Source organism: Salmo salar, chromosome 02 (assembly GCF_965601325.2).
Source record: "Salmo salar chromosome 02, fSalSal1, whole genome shotgun sequence".
Taxonomy (NCBI): Eukaryota; Metazoa; Chordata; class Actinopteri; order Salmoniformes; family Salmonidae; genus Salmo; species Salmo salar.
The window spans coordinates 55240052-55264225 of NC_138292.1; the positions used below are offsets into that span (position 1 = coordinate 55240052).

A 24174-nucleotide genomic window follows, 5' to 3' on the forward strand; every position below is an offset into this window, starting at 1 on the left:
ATTGAAATGAGAACGCAAACAAACCCAGGAAAGGAGCTGAATGGCTATCTGCTAAGTCAAAGAGACAATGAAATGATTGACTCAGGTCTATTGGCAAGACATGCATCATACTTCTCAACAGCCTACTATGAGCATTACCAAATCCTTCTGATCCATATGTTCTTGACCATTTTTTACCAACACAGGAGTTGTGATCTCAATTTTGACACAATGATTGTGATTTAGTTTCTATACATAGACGGAATCAGATGTTCATGCATTTAACATTAATTTGCTTTATCAGGTGCCTAAAATCATTGTAGTGTCTTTCCGGAAGGGTTCAGCAGTACAGAAGGTTCATACAGTGCATTCCGAAATTATTCAGACCCCTTGACTTTTTCCCAATTTTGTTACGTTACAGCCTAATTCTAAAATGGATAAAATTATACATTTTTCTCATCAGTCTACACACAATACCCCAAAATGACAAATGTATTAAATATAAAAAAACAGAACTTAGACTTGTAATTGAGCTCAGACGCACCCTGTTTCCATTTTTATCCTTGAGATGTTTCTACAACTTTATTGGAGACCACCTGTGGTACATTTAAATTGATTGGACATGATTTGGAAAGGCACACACCTGTCAATATAAGGTCCCATAGTTGACAGTGCATGTCAGAGCAAAAACCAAAGGAATTGGCCTTAGCGCTCCACAACAGGATTGTGTCAAGGCACAGATCTAGGGAAGTGTACCATTGAAGCATTGAAGGTCCCCAAGAACACACTGGCTTCAATCATTCTTAATTGGAAGAAGTTTGGAACCACCAAGACTCTTTCTAGAGCTGGCCGCCCGGGCAAACTGAGCAATCGGGGGAGAGGGGCCTTGGTCAGCGACGTGACCAAGAACCTGATGGTCACTGACCGTTCTAGAGTTCCTCTGTGGAGATGGGAGAACTTTCCAGAAGGACAACCATCTCTGCAGCACTCCACCAGTCAGGCCTTTATGGTAGAGTGGCCAGACGGAAGCCACTCCTCAGTAAAAGGCACATGAAAGCCCGTTTGGCATTTGCCAAAAGGCACCCAAAGGACTCTCACACCATGAGAAACAAGATTCTCTGGTCTGATGAAACCAAGATTGAACTCTTTGGCCTCGAATGCCAGGTGTCATGCCTGGAGGAAACCTGGCACCATCCCTATGGTGAAGCATGGCGGGGGCAACATGTTTTTCAGTGGCAGGGACTGGGAGACTAGTCAGGATCAAGAGAAAGATGAATGGAGAAAAGTACCTTGAGAGATCCTTGATGAAAACCTGCTCCAGAGCGCTCAGAACCTCAGACTGAGGAAAAGGTTCACCTTCCAACAGGACAATTACCCAAAGCACACAGCTAAGACAACGGAGGAGTGGCTTCGGGACAAGTCTCTGAATGTCCTTGAGTGGCCCAGCCAGAGCCTGGACTTGAACCCGATCAAACATCTCTGGAGAGACCCAAAAATAGCTGTGCAGCTACTCTCCCCTTCCAATCTGATAGAGCTTGAGACGATCTGCAGAGAGAATGGGAAAAACTTGCCAAATATGTGTGCCAAGCTTGTAGCGTCATACCCAGGAAGACTCGAGGCTTTAATAGCTGCTAAAGGTGCTTCAGCAAAGTATGAGTAAAGGGTCTGAATACTTACAGTACCAGTCAAAAGTTTGGACACACCTACTCATTCAAGGGTTTTCTTTATTTTTAATATTTTCTACATTGTAGAATAATAGTGAAGACATCAAACAATGAAGTAACACAGATGGCATCATGTCATATCCAAAAAAGTGTTAAACAAATCAAAAATATTTTTGATTTTAGTTTCTTCAAAGTAGCCACCCTTTGCCTTGATGACAGCTTTGCACACTCTTGGCATACTCTCAACCAGCTTCATGAGGAAAGCTTTTCCAACCGTTTTGAAGGAGTTCCTACATATGCTGAGCACTTGTTGGCTGCTTTTCCTTCACTCTGCGGTCCAACTCATCCCAAACCATCTCAATTGGGTTGAGGTCGGGTGATTATGGAGGCAAGTCACCTGATGTAGCAGTCAATCACTCCTTGGTCAAACAGCCCTTACACAGCCTGGAGGTGTGTTTTGGTCATTGTCCCATTGAAAAACAAATGACAGTCCCACTAAGAGCGCAAACCAGATGGGATGGTGTATCGCTGCAGAATGCTGTGGTAGCCATGCTGGTTAAGTGAACCTTTTTAATTCTAAATAAACCACTAGCAGTGTCACCAGCAAAGCACCCCCACACCATCACAGCTCCTCCATGCTTCATGGTGGGAACCACACATGCAGAGATCATCTGTTCACTTACTCTGCGTCTCACAAAGACACTGCGATTGGAACCAAAAATCGCAAATTTGGACACATCGGACCAAAGGACATATTTCCACCAGTCTAATGTCCATTACTCGTGTTTCTTGGCCCAAGCAAGTCATCTTATTATTGGTGTCCTTTAGTAGTGGTTTCTTTGCAGCAATTCAACCATGAAGGCCTGATTCACGCAGTCTCCTCTGAACAGTTGATGTTGAGATGTGTCTGTTACTTGAACTCTGTAGCATTTATTTGGGCTGCAATCTGAGGTGCAGCTCTAATGAACTTATCCTCTGCAGCAGTGGGAATTCTGAGTCTTCCTTTCCTGTGGCGGTCCTCATGAGAGACACTTTCATCATAGCGCTTGGTTTTTACGGCTGCACTTGAAGAAACTTGAAATGTTCTTGAGATTTTCCAGATTGACTGACCTTCATGTCTTAAAGTAATGATGGACTGTCTATTCTCTTTGCTTATTTGAGCTGTTCTTTTACCAAGTAGGTCTATGTTCTGTATACCACCCCTGCCTTGTCACAACACAACTGCTTGGCTCAAACGCATTAAGGAAAGAAATTCCACTAATTAACTTTCAACAAGGCACACCTATTCATTGAAATGCATTCCAGGTGACTATGTCATGAAGCTGGTTGAGAGGATGCCAAGAGTGTGCAAAGCTGTCATCAAGGCAAAGGGTGGCTACTTTGAAGAATCTAAAATATTACATATTTGGTTACTACATGATTCCATATGTGTTTTCATAGTTTTGATGACTTCACTATTATAGTAAAAATAAAGAAAAACCCTGGAATGAGTAGGTGTTCAAACTTTTGACTGGTACTGTATGTTATATTTCAGTTTTTAAATGTTTATACTTTTTTATCATTTCTAAAAACCTATTTTTGCTTTGTCATTATGGGGTATCGTGTGTAGATAAATGAGGGGGAAAAAACTATTTAATCAATTTTAAAATAAGGCTGTAACCTAAAATGTTTTGAAAAAGTATACTTAACGAATGCACTGTATAGTCTACTGTACAAATAATTTTATTGCGCCATACAAAGTAGACATGTTAATTGATTGATTGGTTTAATGTGTCATTGGTTCATTGTTCCATTGGTTTGTCCATTGATTGACCTGACTGATTTTTCTATCTCCCCCTGCAGGGCTGGATGAATGAGATAGTGAACTACGACCCAGAGACATACCACGCCACTCTGACCCACTCTGTGTATGTGAGACTGGAGGGCTCCATCCTGCGCCTGTCCACACCCAACCGCAACATCGCCCGGCGGGCCACGCATAACGAACCCAAGCCCGACGTCACCTATATCAGCCAGAAGATCTACGACCTCACTGACAGCAAGGTGGGTGCATTTCCCCTAGGTACAGATCTAGGATCAGCTTCCCCTTCCCAATCCTAACCTTAACCATTAAAGTGGAAAATTGACCCAAGATCAGATATGGGCGGGGAGGGGTTGTTGGTACATGTGTCACCATCTACTATATAATATACTTGATGTGTATACTTGGTTTTGGTGTCAGGTTTGGGTTTTGAGAAAGGAGAAATCGCTAAGTAACGTAGATATTTAAGATGTCTTATCTGCAGAATATGCTTATATGATTGAGCTGTTGATCTCTTGTTATTAGAATGTCTCCCTTCGGACTCTGGTGTTGGCGGCTGCACTTCCTCCCTCATATGGGCCTCAGTCACCTGGGGGCCCAGAGAAGGGAGAAGTCAGGCTTGTCTGTCACATGACCCTGTTGATAAGCAGTATATCAAAAAGAGAATAGGGCAGAGTTCAGAAGGGAACATTGTTTCCATATGTGAATATGTGTCTTTACCTATTACAAACCATTTGAAGGGATTTTTAAAATGTAACTAGGCAAGTCAGTTAGGAACAAATTCTTATTTACATTGACGGCCTACTGGGGAACATTGGGTTAACTGCCTCGTTCTGGGGCAGAACGACAGATTTTTACCTTGTCAGCTCGGGGATTTGATCCAGCAGCCTTTCAGTTACTGGCCCACCGCTCTAACCACTAGGCTACCTGCCGCCCCAGGGGACGGCGTGAGTAATGGGGAACCAATCACTTGTCTCCACAATGTCTGTGCGTTAGTCCTTGGGGGATATTGTTATCTTCCCTTGTTCCTTTTTTAGCAAGGTGGAGACTAAGTAACAGCAAATGTTCTTAGTACTGAACAAAACAACACGATCTTTGCATTTGGGGACACAGGATGTTTGGGGTTGGTGTCCGGAACCGTTGTACGTCATCTCTGATGTTGCACCTATATAGTATATTACCCAGAGGCTCAATCCACTCAGTGGACTCTCACTCTATTCACTTTGTGGGTGGTGTGACTAGATCCCTTTTATCGATACGTTTTTAATAATGTTAATATCCTGATTGGTGATTGACCTTGTCTCTCCTCATTGTTAATTTAAAATATCCACTACAGTTCAACTTCAATTTAAGTTCCCATCAGACCCACACAGACACACCCAACTCAATCAAATATTCTATTCCCTCTTTAGATCTATCTGGTGCCCCAGAGTCTGGCCAGGAAGCGCGTGTGGAACAAGAAGTACCCTATCCGCATCGAGCTGGCCAGGCAGGACGACTTCATGTCCAAGGCAGAGGGTGACCACAGCGAAACCACACACGAGAGAACCACAGCCACAGGAGAGGAGACCGTGGGGACGGAGGAGGCCAAAAGGTCCAGTGGTCCAGAACTGACCCTGTACCTGTTTGGTCGGACGGGGAGGGAGAAGGAGGAGTGGCACCGGAGGATCCTGTTGGCCTCCAAGCCCTCCAAGACAGGGATGAAGAGAGTCACTGATCTGCAGGGGAGTAAGACTGGTGAGTGGATGGATCCAGGTGCCACACACACACACTTACACACACATTGTTCCGTACTAGTTATTTACAGGAAGTTATCGCTTGACTCAACATGTCTGGCGCTAGCATGCTTGCACAAATATTGTGTGACAATGTGAAAGCGACTGAGGAAAGTGCAAGACCACATTAGTATTTCATAATGCACATGCAATATATTGATCCAGCTGCATCATTCTATTATCTTGTTGATCTTTGACCCCTGTGGCAGCCTTGAGCTCCCACAGCCGCAGCAGCAGCCGGAGCAGTCTGGACGAGGTGCTAGCATCTCAGCCCAGGACCAGGGACTCAACAGCAGGCATAGCAGCCAAGACCAAGTCCCTACTGGACTACAGTGTCTACATGGCCACCCTGGTACCCCCCGAGACTGGCACTGCCACTGCTACTGCCACCCCCATCGCTGCCGCTAGTCCCGTAGTCCAGAGTCCACAGAGTAGCCCTGGGTCGGGCAAGAAGGTGTACCTTCAACCCCCTCTCTTATTTCTTTCTCTTTTCTTTTTTTTTTTACTGTACTATACTCTGTTATACATCATTTCTGTAAATAAATCAAATTACAGTACACAGTTGTGCTTAAGTTAGTATTTATCTCACTTCTTGTGTACCCACCTACCAGTTGCAGAGCAGCAGCAGCTTTGGCCCTGTCGTTATGCTGGGGGAGGAGGAGCCTGTTGCCTGGGTGAACTCTGTGATTGGCCGGGTGGCATGGGACTTCCTGGGCGAGCCCTACTGGGCCGACGTGGTCTCCAAGAAGATCCAGATGAAACTCAGCAAGATCCGGGTGGGTGGCCTTTGACCTCTCATCTATGACCCTGTTGTGACAAAGGGCTCATGTGTTTAAAAGAGCATTCTTACACTGTTGTATCTGTACTGCATTCTGTTACCACTGAACTGCATAGGTTCAACAGAGCAGATCAAAGGGCAAAAAAAATAAGGGATGAAGAAGATGAGGTTTATTTGGCTCGGAAGGAGGGAAGAGGGGTAGAGAGCGAGAAGGAGCCATGCCAAAACGCAAATAAAAAGAGACCAGGGGACTTATGCCTCACAGTGGATCCTTACGACTCTGCAGGGACACACACACACACACTCTAAATGTCAGCCTCTTCCGCTGTGCAGCCCCGCCACAGGACTCAGAGACTCCACACTGGGTTCAGAGAGAACCTCATTCCTCTCTCTCTCTCCATCCCTGCTTTGTGTCCTGGTCCTTCGATTATCCCCAATGTTTCATCTTTGGGGTTGTTACTAGCCCCACGATAGCCCTTCGTCTGGTCCTATTCCCAATGTCGTGTGGTGATGTTGACTGTTAGTCTTGTTGTCTCAGCTAGCCGGCGCGAGGGAGTCGATAGGGGCCTTTGTGGCAGATGAGAATGACTGGTAGATGGTGGGAGATGTAGAAGGAGTGAATGAGTGGCCTGTTACCATCAACCTCTAACTTGCACTTACTATACACCTGCAGCTGCAGACCGGTGTGTGTGTGTGTGTGTGTGTGTGTGTGTGTGTGTGTGTGTGTGTGTGTGTCAGTCATCTACTTGACTGTTTCTTTCTTCCCCAGCTCCCCTACTTCATGAACGAGCTGACCCTGACAGAGCTGGACATGGGCGTGGCCACTCCCAGAATCCTTGGCGCCTCCAAACCCTCAGTTGACCTTCAAGGTAAGAACCCTGGACGTGTGCTACCCGTGAAGAAAAACTGCAATGGATTGTATTTGTACACGCACTCAAACACACATACTGCGCAACTAACACACACACACACACACACACACTCGCTCAGCCAGGCTCCCACTGTGCGATGTGCTATTAGCAGGGTTGAATTCAACTTCACACCGCCCCATTGATCCCCTCCGCTCCGTGGTGCTGTCGTGGCAGAGGCATCATGTAGAGCTGTGCTGTGCAATCTGTTTATTAGAATCACTCTTTCATTGAGGATGGCCCCTTACGAGAAGGCATGAACCATAGATTCAGTCTAGCATGGCTCTCTATAAGCATAAGGGCAGTATTGTGGGGGTGTTTTGTATGACTATGTCTAATATGTTAACATTTTGGTTGGAGTCATATCAGTACAGGAATTCAAGTTTTCTTATCTGCAGTGTGGTCTCATGTGATATGAGTTAAAGTGCTACACAGGTCTACACACAGTCTGTCTCACACACGCACACTCTCGCAGGCGCGACCCCCACACACACACACACACACACACACACACACACACACGTATGGCACACACACACACGTATGTTGATTTACATCCTCTGGTTTACTCGCACATGTCACGCTACTGTTTCACACACACTCCACACTCGGCTCTGTCCTAGTACGGAAGAGTCGGTGTGTTTTGTCACTACTCCCCACCCCTCCATTTCTCTGCCTAATAAGATTGTAATATTATGGCTCTGTGTTGAGTTCACCTGCCTCTGTCATAAACCCTGGACCAGGGGACAACACCACCACTGACAGACACGATGTAATGCTAGCTGACAGAGCGAACAACAACCAAGAGACCACAGTGACGGCAGATATAGCAATGCTAACAATGCTAAGTGCCAACAATAACACCACTGACAGAAACAATGTCATGCTAGCTAACAACAACCAAGAGACCACAGTGACGGCAGATATAGCAATGCTAACAATGCTAAGTGCCAACAATAACACCACTGACAGAAACAATGTCATGCTAGCTAACAACAACCAAGAGACCACAGTGACGGCAGATATAGCAATGCTAACAATGCTAAGTGCCAACAATAACACCACTGACAGAAACAATGTCATGCTAGCTAACAACAACCAAGAGACCACAGTGACGGCAGAGATGACAACACAAACAACAACCGTGACAATGGTGAGGGCCACAACGCTAACGCTAACAACTGCAGCAACAAGAACAAAAGACGTGTCTTTTTACATAGCCACTTAGCCAGTCATGCTAACAGCAATGATCACAACGACATGCTATAGGCTGGTCATTCATTCAGCATTAGAAAAAGCTATGATGGCGAAAGAGGATAAACGTTTGGAAAGGGTTGGGGCTACACACACACACACACACACACACACACACACACACACACACACACACACACACACACACACACACACACAAACTAGACCATCATATGATCGATAAGTAATGGGAATAGATGATTAATTGAACAAGACGCCAGACTGGTCCGTGTCGGTGATGAATTAGTCTTACAATATAGAATGGAAGCATTATCTAAGAATAGGAATTCTAACGTTGCGTTCATCAACAGAGGGAGAATGTGCAATCCCAGTAGGGGCAATGGCTCAAGTCAATATCACAAAATGACAACATTATCAAGGAATAGATCTAATAAGAAGAATTAGATCATTATGTTCCACAGGAGTCAACCCAATCCTGATAGGCGTTTTACTCACTCAGTTATCACTCATAGACAACGTTATCGATGAATAACATAGTATGTTAGTGAAGCTCTTGTTTAGCCTGTTTTGCTAGTGTGATGGAATGTGTGTTGTGGGCAAATGCCTTGCTAAGTATAATGTAATCAAGTCCTGAGCTGTTGAGTGGCTCACATGGTTATCTGTTAGACCTGAGTAAATAAAGGCTGAGGTACACTAGAGGGGTCATAGACTTGGCTGTTAGCTGCACAACCAGCTTCTCAGTACAGACACGCTGCAGTTTGTATATCACAGTTGAGCGTAGGTTTGGACAGTACATAATATGAATATTACTACTAGTAAATGCCTTCACTTTGGTAGAGTGACTGTCGGTTGGTTGCTTTCTAGCAGAAGCAGTGTATCTCTCGTAACGTCTAACCATCCAGCACCTTACCTTCTGTATTTGCGCAGTAGGTTATCATTATTGGGTGCGTACACATCACATGTCATTTCTGGGAACATACACCCTTACGCCCCACAGTATAGATTTTCCTGCATCTTATTAGTGTGTAAATATTAGGAGAGATGGCATCATATGATATGTAGATTAGGTACTTTACATTCTAGTAATGGCCAAAGATGACTGGCCCACTGAATGCCCCACTCCATTGGGGCATGGCCCTCCTATAGCCTCTAATTGGCTAGGGCCCAGTCTTGAATCTGCTTCTCCCATGGGCCTGAGTTACAGACAGGAAGAGATGAACACTAGTGAAATCATGTGTGTTTCTGTGTCTGGCATTCGGATTGTCGCTTTTCTCTCTTTCTACCCATCTCTCTGTCTTTCTACAGTACCCATCTTTAATTCTCCCAGTTTCTCTGTTCCCTCTCTCTGTTCCCCTCATTCTGTTTCTTCCTCTTTTTGCCAAACACTCTGTCTAGGTCTCTCGGTGTCTCCCTGCTGTTCCTCTGTGAGTCACTGCCACCACTGTTTTGTCATTTCTTTCGCCCCGCGCTCCGATGTGACTTAATGACAGAGGAAATGGATTCCACCACAGGCTAAGAGGGGAACAGATTCTGTTGGATCAGAGTTAGAGGAATGCACTTCCACTACACTCAGGAGGACTGGGTTATGTTCATTAGTCACCAAACAGTAAAGCATTGAGTGAAATGAGGAGGGGCTACTTGTACTTTTCCAATAAGAATGAACACAACCCATTTTTTCTGGGTTGTTAATTGTGTTTTTATGTGAGTTGTTATGGGTTTAAGGAGTAATCAGCTTTCTGGGAAAAGATTATTTTATTGCCTGAGGTTATGCAATGTAATGTTTTGCAATGTAAGATGTTGTCAATAATATGGTGGTTCGATCCAACTAGGTTACAGAGTCCCACTATCTCGCAACCAGATGTTACTTAGTAATGATCATATGCTGCAACTTGGTTAACCGTTTCAAAATAGGCCCCCAAGTAAGTAGGGATTAGGTCAATGTTTAACTCTCACTAACAGTAGAATTTGCTGTCGAATATAGCTGGAAAACATTTTATATCAACAAATAACCTTTAATTCATTACGTTTTCGTCTCTCAAACATGTTTCAATATTGTTTTTATTTTGGCAACCCCACTGCAGTGCCAATCCCCCCCCCCCCAAGCCTGACCACTGAATACCACTGTTCTAGACTGAGTCTAACACACAGCTGAATTGGCAATGTGCAGGTTAACAGACAAATAATTGCTAGAATCCACCAACGTTTGAATAACTTGCATTGGAATAAGTGTATGCAACTATAATGTTTCTTAAGGAAAATATTCCTTTAGTTTACATTCTAAAGAAACATGTATATAATCCAGGGAGTTAGAGGCCCAGTTTGTAGTGTGCACCCTGCCTGTCCTCCAGGCAGCTCAAGGTCTCTGCCTTCTGCCTTTACTGGAACTGCTGGGCAACCACGAGCAATACAACTCCCTGGCAGTGGAATAGAGGGTGGACCTAAGGACCAATGTCTGTCTCTCTCTCTGTGTGCGTGTGCGTGCACACGCTTTTGTGCCAGAGTGTGTACTTTCCTGCGTGTTTTCACGTTGGTATCCTTCCTTCCTCTGAGCCTGTATGCATGGGAGTGCTCCGCTCGTCTGACTCGTCACCAGGCCAGCTCACCCCAATTAAGCCAGAGTTGGCCTTTCTATACTGCTCTCGCAGCTAGCGATTTGGGGCTCCTCTCCCCACGCTATCAGCCCTGCCTTCCCTAACGCTGTCGGACACAGCCTTATTATCACCAGGGCTCGCCAGGGCCACACAGGGTTAGGCAAGGGCCACAAGTCCCCGGGCTCTCTCTCTCTCTTTCACACCATGGGGATGTGGACGGAGTAGGTCTGATTGGATGGGGTTTGCGTCTGCGTGCCTCTGGTGTCACAGGGCTGCCTTGTGGTCACTTAGCACAGCTAGCGTTCAGGATTGGAGAGGACGGTGTTGAGAAAGAAGCACAGCTTCTCCAACCCTTCCCTCTGGGAGTGTAGGCGTATGGTGTCTATAGTTGGTTGTCATGCATAGTTCCTCGTTTTCTCAACCTGCTATGTTTCTGTGAAAGCAACATGAACAGTGAGGCTAAAGGTCAGCCCGGCACATTGATGGCTTGCTGGTTTATGAGCTTTCAACTCAAATGCTACTCTCTTTATGATTTTCATCTCTCTCAAGCATAATCCCAGATAAATTACTTTTACAATACGAATTGAAAATGAATATTATACTCAATGCTAATTACATTTGTACCGAAACTTTGTCTGTCTAGCTATCAAGTTTCTTCTATCAAGTTTCTTCTAAGTGTAAGTAGGCCTAACATCTCTCATTTCAAAGCAGTGTAGTGCCATACAGGACACCTTCAGTGGTCTTTCTGTACTCAGTGTTCTGTGACACGCCATGATAAAGAAGACCATGTGATATAGAGAATGTATGTTATTCAATTACAGACTCGTACAGAGCTTCGCTGTTTGGAGGGAAATATGAGTCTCAAATTGTCCAGTGTGTGTATACTATGTACAGTGCATTCGGAAAGTATTCAGACCCCTTAACTTTCCCCCCCCAAAAATGTACGTTACAGCCTTATTTTAAAATTGATTAAATTGTTTTTTTCCCCCTCATCAATCTACACACACTACCCCATAATGACAAAGAAAAATATGTTTTTTTGAAGTGTGTGTGTGTGTATACACTACCGTTCAAAAGTTTGGCATCACTCAGGCCAGCATCCCAGAGTCACCTCTTCACTGTTGACGTTGAGACTGGTGTTTTGTGGGTACTATTTAATGAAGCTGCCAGTTGAGGACTTGTGTAAATGTAATATTTTGTTTTTTTGTTTTTATAAATGAAAACAAGAAATATCACATTTACATAAGTATTCTGACCCTTTACTCAGTACTTTGTTGAAGCACCTTTTGCAGTGATTACAGCCTCAAGTGTTCTTGGGTATTTCTCCCATTCTTCTATGCAGATCCTCTCAAGCTTTGTCAGGTTGGATGGGGAGTATCACTGTACAGCTATTTTCAGGTCTCTCCAGAGATGTTCGATCTGGTTCAAGTCCGGGCTCTGGCTGTGTCACTCAAGGACATTCCGAGACTTGTCCCGAAGCCACTCCTGCGTTATCTTGACTGTGTGCTTAGGGTCGTTGTCCTGTTAGGTGAACCTTCGCCCCAGTCTGAGGTCCTGAGCAGGTTTTCACCAAAGATCTCTCTGTACTTTGCTCTGTTCATCTTTCCCTCGATCCTGACTAGTCTCCCAGTCCCTGCCGATGGGGAAAAACATCCCCACAGCGTGATGCTGGCACCACCATGCTTCACCGTAGGGATGGTATTGGCCATTTGATGAATGGTGTCTGGTTTCCTCCAGCCTTGAGGCTTTAAATTCAGGCCAAAGAGTTTAATCTTGGTTTCATCAGACCAGAGAATCTCGTTTCTCATGATCTGAGAGTCCTTTAGGTGCCTTTTGGCGAACTCCAAGCGGGCTGTCATGTTCCTTTTTTACTGTGGCTTCCGTCTGTTAGAAAGTGAACCTTTCACCTAGTCTGAGGTCCTACCCTAACCAGAAACCGTGGATAGATGGTAACATTTGCGTGAAACTGGAAGTGCGAACCACCGCATTTAACCATGGCAAGGTGACTGGTAATATGGCAGAATATAAACAGTGTAGTTATTCACTCTGCAAGGTAATCAAACAAGCTAAATATCAGTATAGAGATAAAGGGGAGTCGCAATTCAACGGCTCAGACATGAGACGTATATGTCCTGAAGGTCCTGAGCGCTCTGGAGCAGGTTTTTCATCAAGGATCTCTCTGTACTTTGCTCTGTTCATCTTTCCCTCGATCCTGACTAGGGCAAAGTTTCACCTATCCCTCACATCTCAAGGATAATCAATAGAAACAGGATGCACCTGTTCTCAATTTCCAGTCTCATAGCAAAGGGTCTGAATTCTTATGTAAGTAAGGTATTTCTATTTTCACTTTGTCTTTATGGGTTATTGAGTGTAGATTGATGAGGAAAGAAATTGAATTTAATCAATTTTAGAGTAAGGCTGTAACGTAACAATGTGGAAAAAGTGAAGGAGTCTGAATACTTTCCGAATTAATTGTATGTGTCTGTGTTTCATCTATTGATTGACTATCTGATTAAGAGGGATAGAATTCCCATCATTCCTGCTGTAGGAGAGGTACAAGTGGTGTGTTAGTGGGAAGTCTTACTGTGTTGCCAAGAGAAAGTGTGTGTTCTCTCTCACTCTCTGTCTTGCTCTCTCTCTCTCTCTCACTCGCACGCGCACGCACACACACACACACACACACACACACACACACACACACACACACACACACACACACACACACACGCCTGCATCATCTATCAACCCATGAGTGCCCCCTAGTGGTGTAAAGTAGCACTCTCCCAAAGTACAGTTCCATGATGTGTGTGTTACCGTGTATGTGCTAGTGTGTATTGACGTACTGTGCTGCTGTGTAATATTGTGTGTGATGGGCCCCCTGTCGGAGAACCCAGGCTTGACCCATGCGAGGGGGGCTTTGGGCCGGGGCCTTGATAGGAGATTTCTCTAACCCAGATTAGCAGGGCTGGGGCTTTCAGAAGAGAACCATGTTTATACAGCGAGCAGCACCCCGCTGACATCAAACGAGCCCTATGAGGGGTATCGCACGGTGTCCAACTGTTTCCCCTCTGTTCAAAGGGTCCTGTGATCTCTCCCTCTTTCTCTCTTTCTCTCTTTTTGTATCCCTCACTTCGGTTCTCTTCCACTGTCAGGCAATGAGAGAAAGATGGAGGGAGATTTGAGAGAGGGATGAACATGGGGGTCCGAGATGCTAGTGGGAGGGGAAGAGGCAGGGGAGCGAGGAAGACTGGGCGAGGGAGGGAGACAGACAGACAGACAGACAGACAGACAGACAGACAGACAGAGACAGACAGACAGACAGACAGACAGACAGACAGACAGACAGACAGACAGACAGACAGACAGACAGACAGACAGACAGACAGACAGACAGACAGACTGACATGTCAGACAGACAGACAGACAGAAGTGAATGTCAGACAGACAGTGAATGTCAGACAGAAGTGAATGTCAGACAGACAGACAGACAGAAGTGAATGTCAGACAGACAGACAGACAGACAGTACAGACATGTACAGACAGACAGACAGACAGAAGTGAATGTCAGACAGACAGACAGACAGACAGAAGTGAATGTCAGACAGACAGACAGACAGACAGAAGTGAATGTCAGACAGACAGACAGACAGACAGAAGTGAATGTCAGACAGACAGACAGACAGAAGTGAATGTCAGACTGAAGGCTAGTGTCCTGGAGCATTCGCCACAGACTGAGAACCTTAAGCCAGATCTACTCAACTTTTAGGCTCTGCAGATCTGGGAAGTTCATCACTTAGTGTAGTTTCCAATTACTTTACCTGAAGCGCTGCTTTTCAGCACTGATATTTTTCATACTACAGTCAATGGTGGTAGGTTACTGATCAAAGCTGGTTGAAGTAGTTTGGTTTGTCAAAATGATCATCTGATGTGCGTTCTTCCACTCCATTGTGATTCTTCTAAACACACACTGAGATGTGTAACTGCGACTACACACATGGACACACAAACTTGTCGTCCCCCGCCCCACACACATACTCACACTGACCTACATCTGTCTGTCTCTCTCCCCCAGGTCTGTGGTTTGACTTGGAGATTTCGTACAGCGGCTCCTTCCTGATGACCCTGGAGACCAAGATGAACCTGATCAGACTGGGGAAGGACGGCGATTGTATGCGCATCAGAGACGTCAGCAAAGATGGGTAAGGGAAAGGAACGGTCCTCACTAAACACAACACTGACTGGTGTGTGACCTACTCTAATAATGATTATAAACGTTCATTATAGGTTTACGGTGTAGGGTTAACAGTATTTTAACTATGAAACATTTAATGAACATAATTGCTCTCAAGGGTGGTTGCAAAGGGTGGAATAACCTTGTTTTTCCACAGTAAACGTTTGTGTAGCCTACTCAGTGTATGGGAAGTATGAGACATTCTCTTCACTATCCAGTCGGATATTAACCTTATTCAAAGCTGCTTTGTCGACAAATTTGCACTGACGTTTTGGTTTTCTTGAAACAACTGTTAAAGGTTCACAATGTTTTCCTCCTCTGAACACATGATAATGACAGAATTAGCTTTCCACGGGGTCAGAGCTTAGCTACAGTTCTCTTTTAACTCGTCTTCTGTACACCACCCTTTTCTCTGTCCTTCCATCCTTCCGTTCCTGGACGCACCCTTACATGGATATTCTCTTCACCTGGTGAGTGCAGAGTTTCTCTGGGGCCTTGTCATTTCCATTTTCGTTCCATTTCAATCTGTTTTTGTGGTCATTTCATTACATATAGCTTCCATCCCATCTAACTGACATTGTGAATGGGTTCATTTTGTCGGTGTTCAGAATCTGTGTGTCCTCATGTGAATTCTAAAACAAAGGGGATCTCAAGAGGATGCATCAGTCCATACTCAATCAGTGTTTTCCATTAGCACCGGCTGAAGCTGTCTGCTAATCAGCCGATTACAGACTCATTTTCAGCTTGCTACATTTTCCACTTCATATTAACTACGTTACTTTTCATTTAAAAGTTGAAATTCGCTAGTCTGTCGAGCCCTGTCGCACTCGAATGAACGATATGCATCTTCTAAAGAGCTATTGATAGGATAGGCGCCTGTCAGTCACGAAGCGAGCGATGACAGGGAAACGCAGCAGAGAGGAACATGCGAAGCGAGAGGTTTCACTCTCACCAAAATCTTTCCAAAATAATACCAATGCGTTTCTATGGGATTATTTTGGACCTACGCTTCTCGCCTGTCGACTCCCATTGTTAGGGCGGAGACACGAGCATCTCGTCATTATATACAGATCTCTGGTTGCAGTCAAATTTCTTTACACGGAGTAGGTAGAGAGCGTGATGCTCGTGAATGTGCATATCCTATGTAATATACAGTTGAAGTCAGAAGTTTACATACACTTAGGTTGGAGTCATTAAAACTCGTCTTTCAACCACTCCACAAATTTATTGTTAACAAACTATAGTTTTGGAAAGTTGGTTAGGACATCTACTTTGTGCATGACACAAGTAATTCTTCCAACAATTGTTTACAGACAGATTATTTCACTTATAATTCACTGTATCACAATTCCAGTGGGTCAGAAGTTTACATACACTAAGTTGACTGTGCTTTTAAACAGCTTGGAAAATTCCAGAAAATGTCATCATGGCTTTAGAAGCTTCTGATAGGCTAAATGACATCATTTGAGTCAATTGGAGGTGTACCTGTGGATGTATTTCAAGGTTTATCTTCAAACTTAGTGCAATTTTGCTTGACATTATGGGAAAATAAAAATAAATCAGCCAAGACCTCAGAAAAAACAATTGTAGACCTCCACAAGTCTAGTTCTTTGGGAGCCATTTCCAAACATTACCACGTTCATCTGTACAAACAATAGAACGCAAGTATAAACACCATGGGACCACGCAGCTGTCATACCGCTCAGGAAGGAGACACGTTTTGTCTCCTAGAGATGAACGTACTTTGGTGCGAAAAGTGCAAATCAATCCCAGAACAACAGCAAAGGATCTTGTGAAGATGATGGAGGAAACGGGTACAAACGTATCTATATCCACTGTAAAACAAATCCTATATCGACATAACCTGAAAGGCCGCTCAGCAAGGAAGAAGCCACTGCTCCAAAACCACCATAAAAAAGCCAATCTACGGTTTGCAACTGCACATGGGGACAAAGATCGTACTTTTTGGAGAAATGTCCTCTGGTCTGATGAAACAAAAATAGAACTGTTTGACCATAATGGCCATCATTATGTTTGGAGGAAAAAGGGGGAGGCTTGCAAGCCGAAGATCACCATCCCAACCGTGAAGCACGGGGGTGGCAGCATCATGTTGTGGGAGTGCTTTGCTGTAGGAGGGACTTGTGCACTTCACAAAATAGATGGCACCATGAGGAAGGAAAATTATGTGGATATATGGAAGCAGCATCTGAAGACATCAGTCACGAAGTTAAAGCTTGGTTACAAATGGGTCTTCCAAATAGACAATGACCCCAAGCATACTTCCAAAGTTTTGGCAAAATGGCTTAAGGACAACAAAGTCAAGGTATTGGAGTGGCTATCACAAAGCCCTGACCTCAATCCTATAGAAAATTTGTGGGCAGAACTGAAAAAGCGTGTGCGAGCAAGGAGACCTACAAACCTGACTCAGTTATACCAGCTCTGTCAGGAGGAATGGGCCAAAATTCACCCAATTAATTGTGGGAAGTTTGTGGAAGGCTACACAAAACGTTTGACCCAAGTTAAACAATTTTTAAAGGCAATGCTACCAAATATAATTTAGTGTATGTAAACTTCTGACCCACTGGGAATGTGATGAAAGAAATAAAAGCTGAAATAAATCATTCTCTCTTCTATTATTCTGACATTCCACATTCTTAAAATAAAGTGGTGATCCTAACTGACATAAGACAAGGAATTTTGACTAGGATTAAATGTCAGGAATTGTGAAAAACTGAGTTTAAATGCATTTGGCTAAGGTGTATGTAAACTTACGACTTCAACTGTAAGTGGTAACGATGAGTCGAAATCCACGACTTAGCCCATTTTAATTTATGACACCATTTATTTTATTTTGGGTGTTTTCACATAGACAGCCACGCGGAGTTGTGGCGCATTGTACACTATTTACTGTGCATTGATTGATAACAGAACAGCAAGTGTTTACTAGCTTATCATAGGTGTCGATCTGACTGAATAAAGTCTTTCTCCTATATCCCTTTGCCATTCATAAATTATGCATTGTGGTTATATGTCCATGGTATCGCATCGGGACAAGTTAACCAAAGGATTTCCTAGGTTTCCTTTCATAAGATGTCGGGGCTTGCCAGACAGTGACGCTAAAGTGAGTGACTCGTCAGTCAGTGTAGTCTACCGAATTGCATCGGTGAGAGAGTCGTTCATTTGGCTCCCTAATTTTCATAGGCTACTGGTAGGCCTAGGCATTTTGGCTCTTGTATGCAGATAAATTATGAAAACACTCGATGAAGATGGTGAATCATCATTGCAGGAACAATAGGTAGCCTCATTCTGGTCCAAATATGATAATTAGGGCCCTCGTGAAATGCAGGCATGAAAATGGAATTCAACAATGTAAAAAAAAAAAACGAAATTTATTGAAATTGAATTAATTTGACCAAGTTTATCATAAGACATGAACAGAATGCATCAATGCAACTTTCTAAACTGGCAACGAAAATGCCCGTCTCTGTGTGTGGTGCAGGGGTCTACCACTTTGTGTAAATCATTAGCGATTATGCTAAAGAAACAGTCTTCTGGTAGATGGAAAAACTTTCCCAACCTGCACAGTTAAATGTTAACTACAAATTACCCTATGCTTACCTGGCAAAATGATATCATGAGTGGGCATTTGTTGAAACTTGAAACTACACACTACATTTCTGGCTACTCTATGTACTTGTGGAAAACACTGCTCAATCGTTTGACCACCAGAGGGAATCTTTGAGAAGCATTTGATAGTATTCCGTATTGGCATTACCAGAGAATTTAAAACCTTTTTTTGTAATAACATAATATATGGGATTGATTTTAAGAAATTTGGCTTAATTAATTTGAATAATATTATGGTGTTTCTATTCAGGGAAAAACGAAACCCTCAGGGTTTACGTTAGGATGGAATGGAAAATATGGCGCTGTTCAACGTGACGGTCAGGAGTAGGCTACAGGATTGGAGGATTCTAAATAGACAACTTTGTTCCAATATTTCTGTAAATCAGTGATATTTATTCCCATAGTAATTTGTTATGGATCCTTAACTAAATCAACATCTGCATTTTGAAAGTGTTTTTTTAATCATTTTATTAACGAAATGTGTTAATGTTTATTAGGTTACTGTGCGGTCTACAATACATACTGTAGTAAACATGGGAAAGTGTTTAATTCCTTACATAAGGGAGAGCCGGCCATTTCTATACTACAGAATGCGGGGCACGCGGGAGACCGGGGTTCAAATCCCGGTTGGGGAGGAAGGAGTAGGCTGTCCTTGTAAATAAGTATTTCTTCTTAACTGATTGCATATGTGTTATTTCATAATTGTGATGTCTTCACTATTATTTTACAATGTAGAAAATATAGAAAAATCCTGGAATGAGTAGGTGTGTCCAGACTTTTGACTGGTACTTGCTGGAACGGAAAATATGGCACTGTACAATGTGATGGTCGGCAGTACAGTACTGGGCTATTTAGCTAAAGAATCACTGCAGGGCACGAGGAAGGAGTAGGCCGTCTTTGCCTAGTTAAATAAAGGTTACACTAAGAGTATAACATTTCTGCACCCTAATTTTCTAATTCTTGTCTAACCAATACCCAAATGGAGATTAAATGAAAATAAAAATCTCATTGATTTATCAAGACCAGTCCCCATGCTTGCCTCAGAGCAGTGCAAAACGGTGCTAAAATGGTTGTATGCTTTTGCTTCTAACTTTTTATATGCTCTTTAAATAAATAAGACCAACACCATTTTTAACAACACATTACTCAACACTAGTGAGACTCATTTCGCCTATGGTAGGCCTACAGTATATTGAAGAAAAAATTATAATTCAATGATGTGACTCTCCGCCAATAATTACATTTATTGGAGGACTCTAAATTAATATCTAAGGGGCATTTTCAGTTAGGATCTGTGAGAATATCTGAGAATATCTAAGGGGCTTTTATATAATTCTAAATTAATTAATAATCGCTTTGTTTAAAAAGTAATGATGGGCTACACCTGCTACAGTTGTGATGTCTTCACTATTATTCTACAATGTAGAAAATAGTAAAAATAAAGAAAAATCCTTGAATGAGTAGGTGTGTCCTAACTTTTGACTGGTACTTAATTAATTAAATTAATATTATGGTGTTTCTATTCCATGAAAAATGAAAAACCCTCTAGATTTCTGTTTGAATGGAACTGTACAACGTGACGGTCGGCAGTACAGTACTGGGCTATTTAGCTAAAGACTCCCTGTGTCGTGCAGACGAGAGACCAGGGTTCAAATCCCCGGCGGGGAGGAAGTAGGCTTATCTCAGAGTCCCCATGCTTGTCTCAGAGCAGTGCAAAATGGTGCTAAAATAGTTGTAGGCTTTTGCTTCTAACTTCAATATGCTCTTTAAATAAATAAGACCTACACCATTTTTAACAATATATCTACAAATATTTTTTTCAATGATGTGACTCCGCCAATAATTACATATAGAGGATTGGAGGACACTGTATTACTATCTAAGGGGCATTTTCAGTTAGGATCTGTGAGAATATCTAAGGGGCTTTTATATAATTCTAAATGAATTAATAATAATAATCGCTTTGTTTAAAAAGTAACGATATTTTGGAGATTTAGTTTTCATGTAACCTAGAGTGAGCGAGGAAAAAGGCAATCTTTGAACATGGGGTGAGACATTCTCACTAATTTGTAAATAAAGGCAGTTTGTTATTTAGAATTATTTATTTCTGGAGAAACCTTGCTTATATTCAGTCAACACATATCTTAAGAATATCATGGAATATTTGAACATTTTCGTTTCTCCATGCTTGTCTCAGAGCGGCGCGAAGCGGTGCTGAAATAGACGTCCATAGCGGGAAGGCTAGATATTCTGTGCCCACTCGTGATCTCTCTCTTCAGTTACACATCCTTGGAATAGCATAACAGTCCGGGCGGCCCTTGCTGTGCCTGGTGAGCAGTTGGTCAAGTTCTGTTGTCAGAAGCGGAATGGAAGTGTCAGTGTGAACCGAAAACCTGACGAACCGTATGTTGACTCTGCCTGTCGGAGGTGGCGTTCCAGAGCTCACAGGTGTGCCCTGCATGGATTGTGTCTCAATCTCTTTCCTCGCTCTTTTCAATGCCTGAGTGAGTCAATGATTCCAATGATTCGTCTGACAAACAAAGAACTTTGCGTCCTGCATGACCAGGCATGGATCAAAGCTGGCGAGACATTCAATAATGTCATCTTCACAGACAAATCAACCGTGGCCCATGAGCAATTTGCTCAAAATTGCTACAGAAAAAAAGGAAGAAGATTAAGAAGATTAACAAAAGCATAAAGATGTTGATGAAGAAATGCTGTTTTGAGTTAGAAATGTAACACTTTAGAGTAGACATTGCAAGTTGAGGGATTTTCACAACAGTAGCCGGGCTATAAAAAGTATATTGTCCTGCTAATAGGAAACATTTGATTGATGGGCTACATTCTTTATTGTAACCACAATTGTCACCCACAATTTGTATCTACCTTTCCAATTATTTTTAGAGTTTAGGATTTACAAATGTGCACTTTTATTAGTTACGTTGTTTTAGTTCGAACGTGCAGATTTGTTTTCTTTAAATGATTGTTTTATGTAGGATGCTACATTTTTGACCAGTTGCAATTGTAAGTAGGCCTAATAAAAAATTATATTAGGCTGTTAAGCCTCATAGCCTACCTCAGCCAGTTAAGTTATTTTATATAGCTCTAGGCTCCGAAGAAATGGACTCCAATTAAGCCCTCTTTGTTGTTTGTAAAGTCATATTAAAATGAAGATTATTGTTGAAATGAATTGCTCGACTGGTGGAGGTTTTCTCCATCTGCTGGTGTGCAATAATAAGTTAGCTATATTTTCAGCACCAGCCACTGTTCCCCTCCTATTGATTGTGCTGCAGTTTCTGCCAGTTGTTTTTTTAAATTGAACCTTTATTTAATTAGGCAAGTCAGGTAAGAACAAATTATTATTTACAATGAAAGCCTACCCCGGCCAAACCCGGATGACGCTGGGCCAATTGCGCGCCACCCTATGGCACTCCCAATCACAGTCGGATGTGATACAGCCTGAATTCGAACCAGGGACTGTAGTAAAGCCTCTTGCAGCGAGATGTAGTGCCTTAGACCGCTGCGCCACTCAGGAGCCATGACCTACAGTTGAAGTCGGAAGTTTACATACACCTTAGCCAAATGCATTTAAACTCAGTTTTTCACAATTCCTGACATTTAATCCGAGTAAAAATTCCCTGTTTTAGGTCAGTTAGGATCACCACTTTATTTTAAGAATGTTAAATGTCAGACTAATAGTAGAGAGAATTATTTATTTCAGCTTTTATTTCTTTCATCACATTCCCAGTGGGTCAGAAGTTTACATACACTAAATTAGTATTTGGTAGCATTGCCTTTAAATTGTTTAACTTGGGTCAAACGCTTTGGATAGCCTTCCACAACCTTCCCACAATAAACTAGGTGAATTTTGGCCCGTTCCTCCTGACAGAGCTGATGTAACTGAGTCAGGACTGTAGGCCTTGCTCACACATGCTTTTTCAGTTCTGCCCACAAATGTTCTATGGGTTTGAGGTCAGGGCTTTGTGATGGCCATTCCAATACCTTGACTTTGTTGTCCTTAAGCCATTTTGCCAAAACTTTGGAAGTATGCTTGGGGTCATTGTCCATTTGGAGACCCATTTGCGACCAAGCTTTAACTTCCTGACTGATGTCTTGAGATGTTGCTTCCATATATCCACATAATTTTCCTTCCTCATGATGCCATCTATTTTGTGAAGTGCACCAGGCCCTCCTGCAGCAAAGCACCCGCACAACATGATGCTGCCACCCCCGTGCTTCACGGTTGGGATGGTGTTCTTCGGCTTGCAAGCCTCTCCCTTTTTCCTCTTAACATAACGATGGTCAATATGGCCGAACAGTTCTATTTTTGTTTCATCAGACCAGAGGACATTTCTCCAAAAAGTACAATCTTTGTCCCCATGTGCAGTTGCAAACCGTATTCTGGCTTTTTTATGACGGTTGGGGGGGGTTCACACCTAGCTTGGCTATTAGACAATTCTTTAGTAAAGGTTGAATAGTCTATTGTTCAGCTAATAGCCCATCCTGCTTTGCTTGTGGAAAACTAATAATGCTTTTTCCCCTTTCCACATGTTAAAGATTCCAATTGATAGTGTTTTTAGCCACAATCGGCCCCAACCCCAATTAATACATTTGGGCCCTGTCGATAGTGTTCTGGCCTCGAAACCTGCTCCCTGCTTGTTTCTTTACATTATTATGTCGGTCTCAGAGCAAATAGCCTGGATTGTTACTCCCATCTCGTTCCTCGCTCTCTTCCATGCTTCATCCCGCACGCTTGTGGGGGTGCTGGCAGGAGGTACTGTTTTTTTTATTCTGTATATATGAATTACAAATCAGCCTTTACTTAAATCATGTTTCTGGTCTATTGCATAGTTACAATGTGTAATCATTGATGTGCCAGGAGCAGGAGTGGTAAAGACTGTTGAAGTGTATAATTGTAATACATACATGCAGACACAGCATCATTCAAAGAATGGAGTTTGATACAGCTGGTATTGGATAGGACTGGGGGAAAAAACCTGCTAAATAGCGATTTTCGTCAAATTAACTTTATGACAAAAAAATATGCACAATCGTTTGTCTCTACATTAACTAACATATTCCTCTCAATTGTAATTTTTTTTGCTTGACTCGTTATAACTACTTACATTTGCTTCCACCGGAATGTTTTGTCAGCCATCTTTGCTGAAGAAAGTCACCAGGGACGGGTGGCTCGCGTCAAATTTGTCATTGGAACCACTCGATATGATTAGTCATATAAAAACCTTGGGACCCAAATGCATAATGAGGGCTCTAACTCCCCCTTGTGGTGGTCTGGAGCAATGAAGCCGTGACGCTGGGTACCTCTAAGTCCCGAGGTGAAAGCTCGCAACTTTTAAAGGAGGAACCACCGTATGAACAGGCTTTGTAGTTCTAAGAGTCAGCTTTCCCTCTGAAAACAATGGGGATGAATCCATACTGAATCGTGTGTGTGTGTGCGCCAGGTACAGACCACGGACGTACTGCCTAGCTGACAGTGATGAGGAGTCATCCAGTGCTGGGTCCTCAGACGAAGAGGATAGTTCAGAGGTCACCAATGACGTCCCTGGAGCAGAGGGGTGAGTATTTACTTTTACCCTGATTATTT

The 24174-nt window shown here is 43.0% G+C and overlaps 1 protein-coding gene across 4 annotated transcripts in view; it reads left to right on the top strand.

Annotated features, from left to right (window-relative positions):
- LOC106588447 (testis-expressed protein 2) overlaps positions 1 to 24174 on the top strand; it is a 68511-nt gene that overhangs the window by 40238 nt on the left and 4099 nt on the right. For all 4 annotated transcript variants that reach the window (XM_014177481.3, XM_014177461.3, XM_014177491.3 and 1 more), the window contains 7 exons: positions 3486 to 3686; positions 4857 to 5181; positions 5429 to 5673; positions 5831 to 5995; positions 6767 to 6866; positions 14784 to 14910; positions 24032 to 24145. In XM_014177481.3, coding sequence (XP_014032956.1) covers positions 3486 to 3686; positions 4857 to 5181; positions 5429 to 5673; positions 5831 to 5995; positions 6767 to 6866; positions 14784 to 14910; positions 24032 to 24145 — 1277 coding nt within the window. The remainder of the gene's footprint in view (positions 1 to 3485; positions 3687 to 4856; positions 5182 to 5428; positions 5674 to 5830; positions 5996 to 6766; positions 6867 to 14783; positions 14911 to 24031; positions 24146 to 24174) is intronic.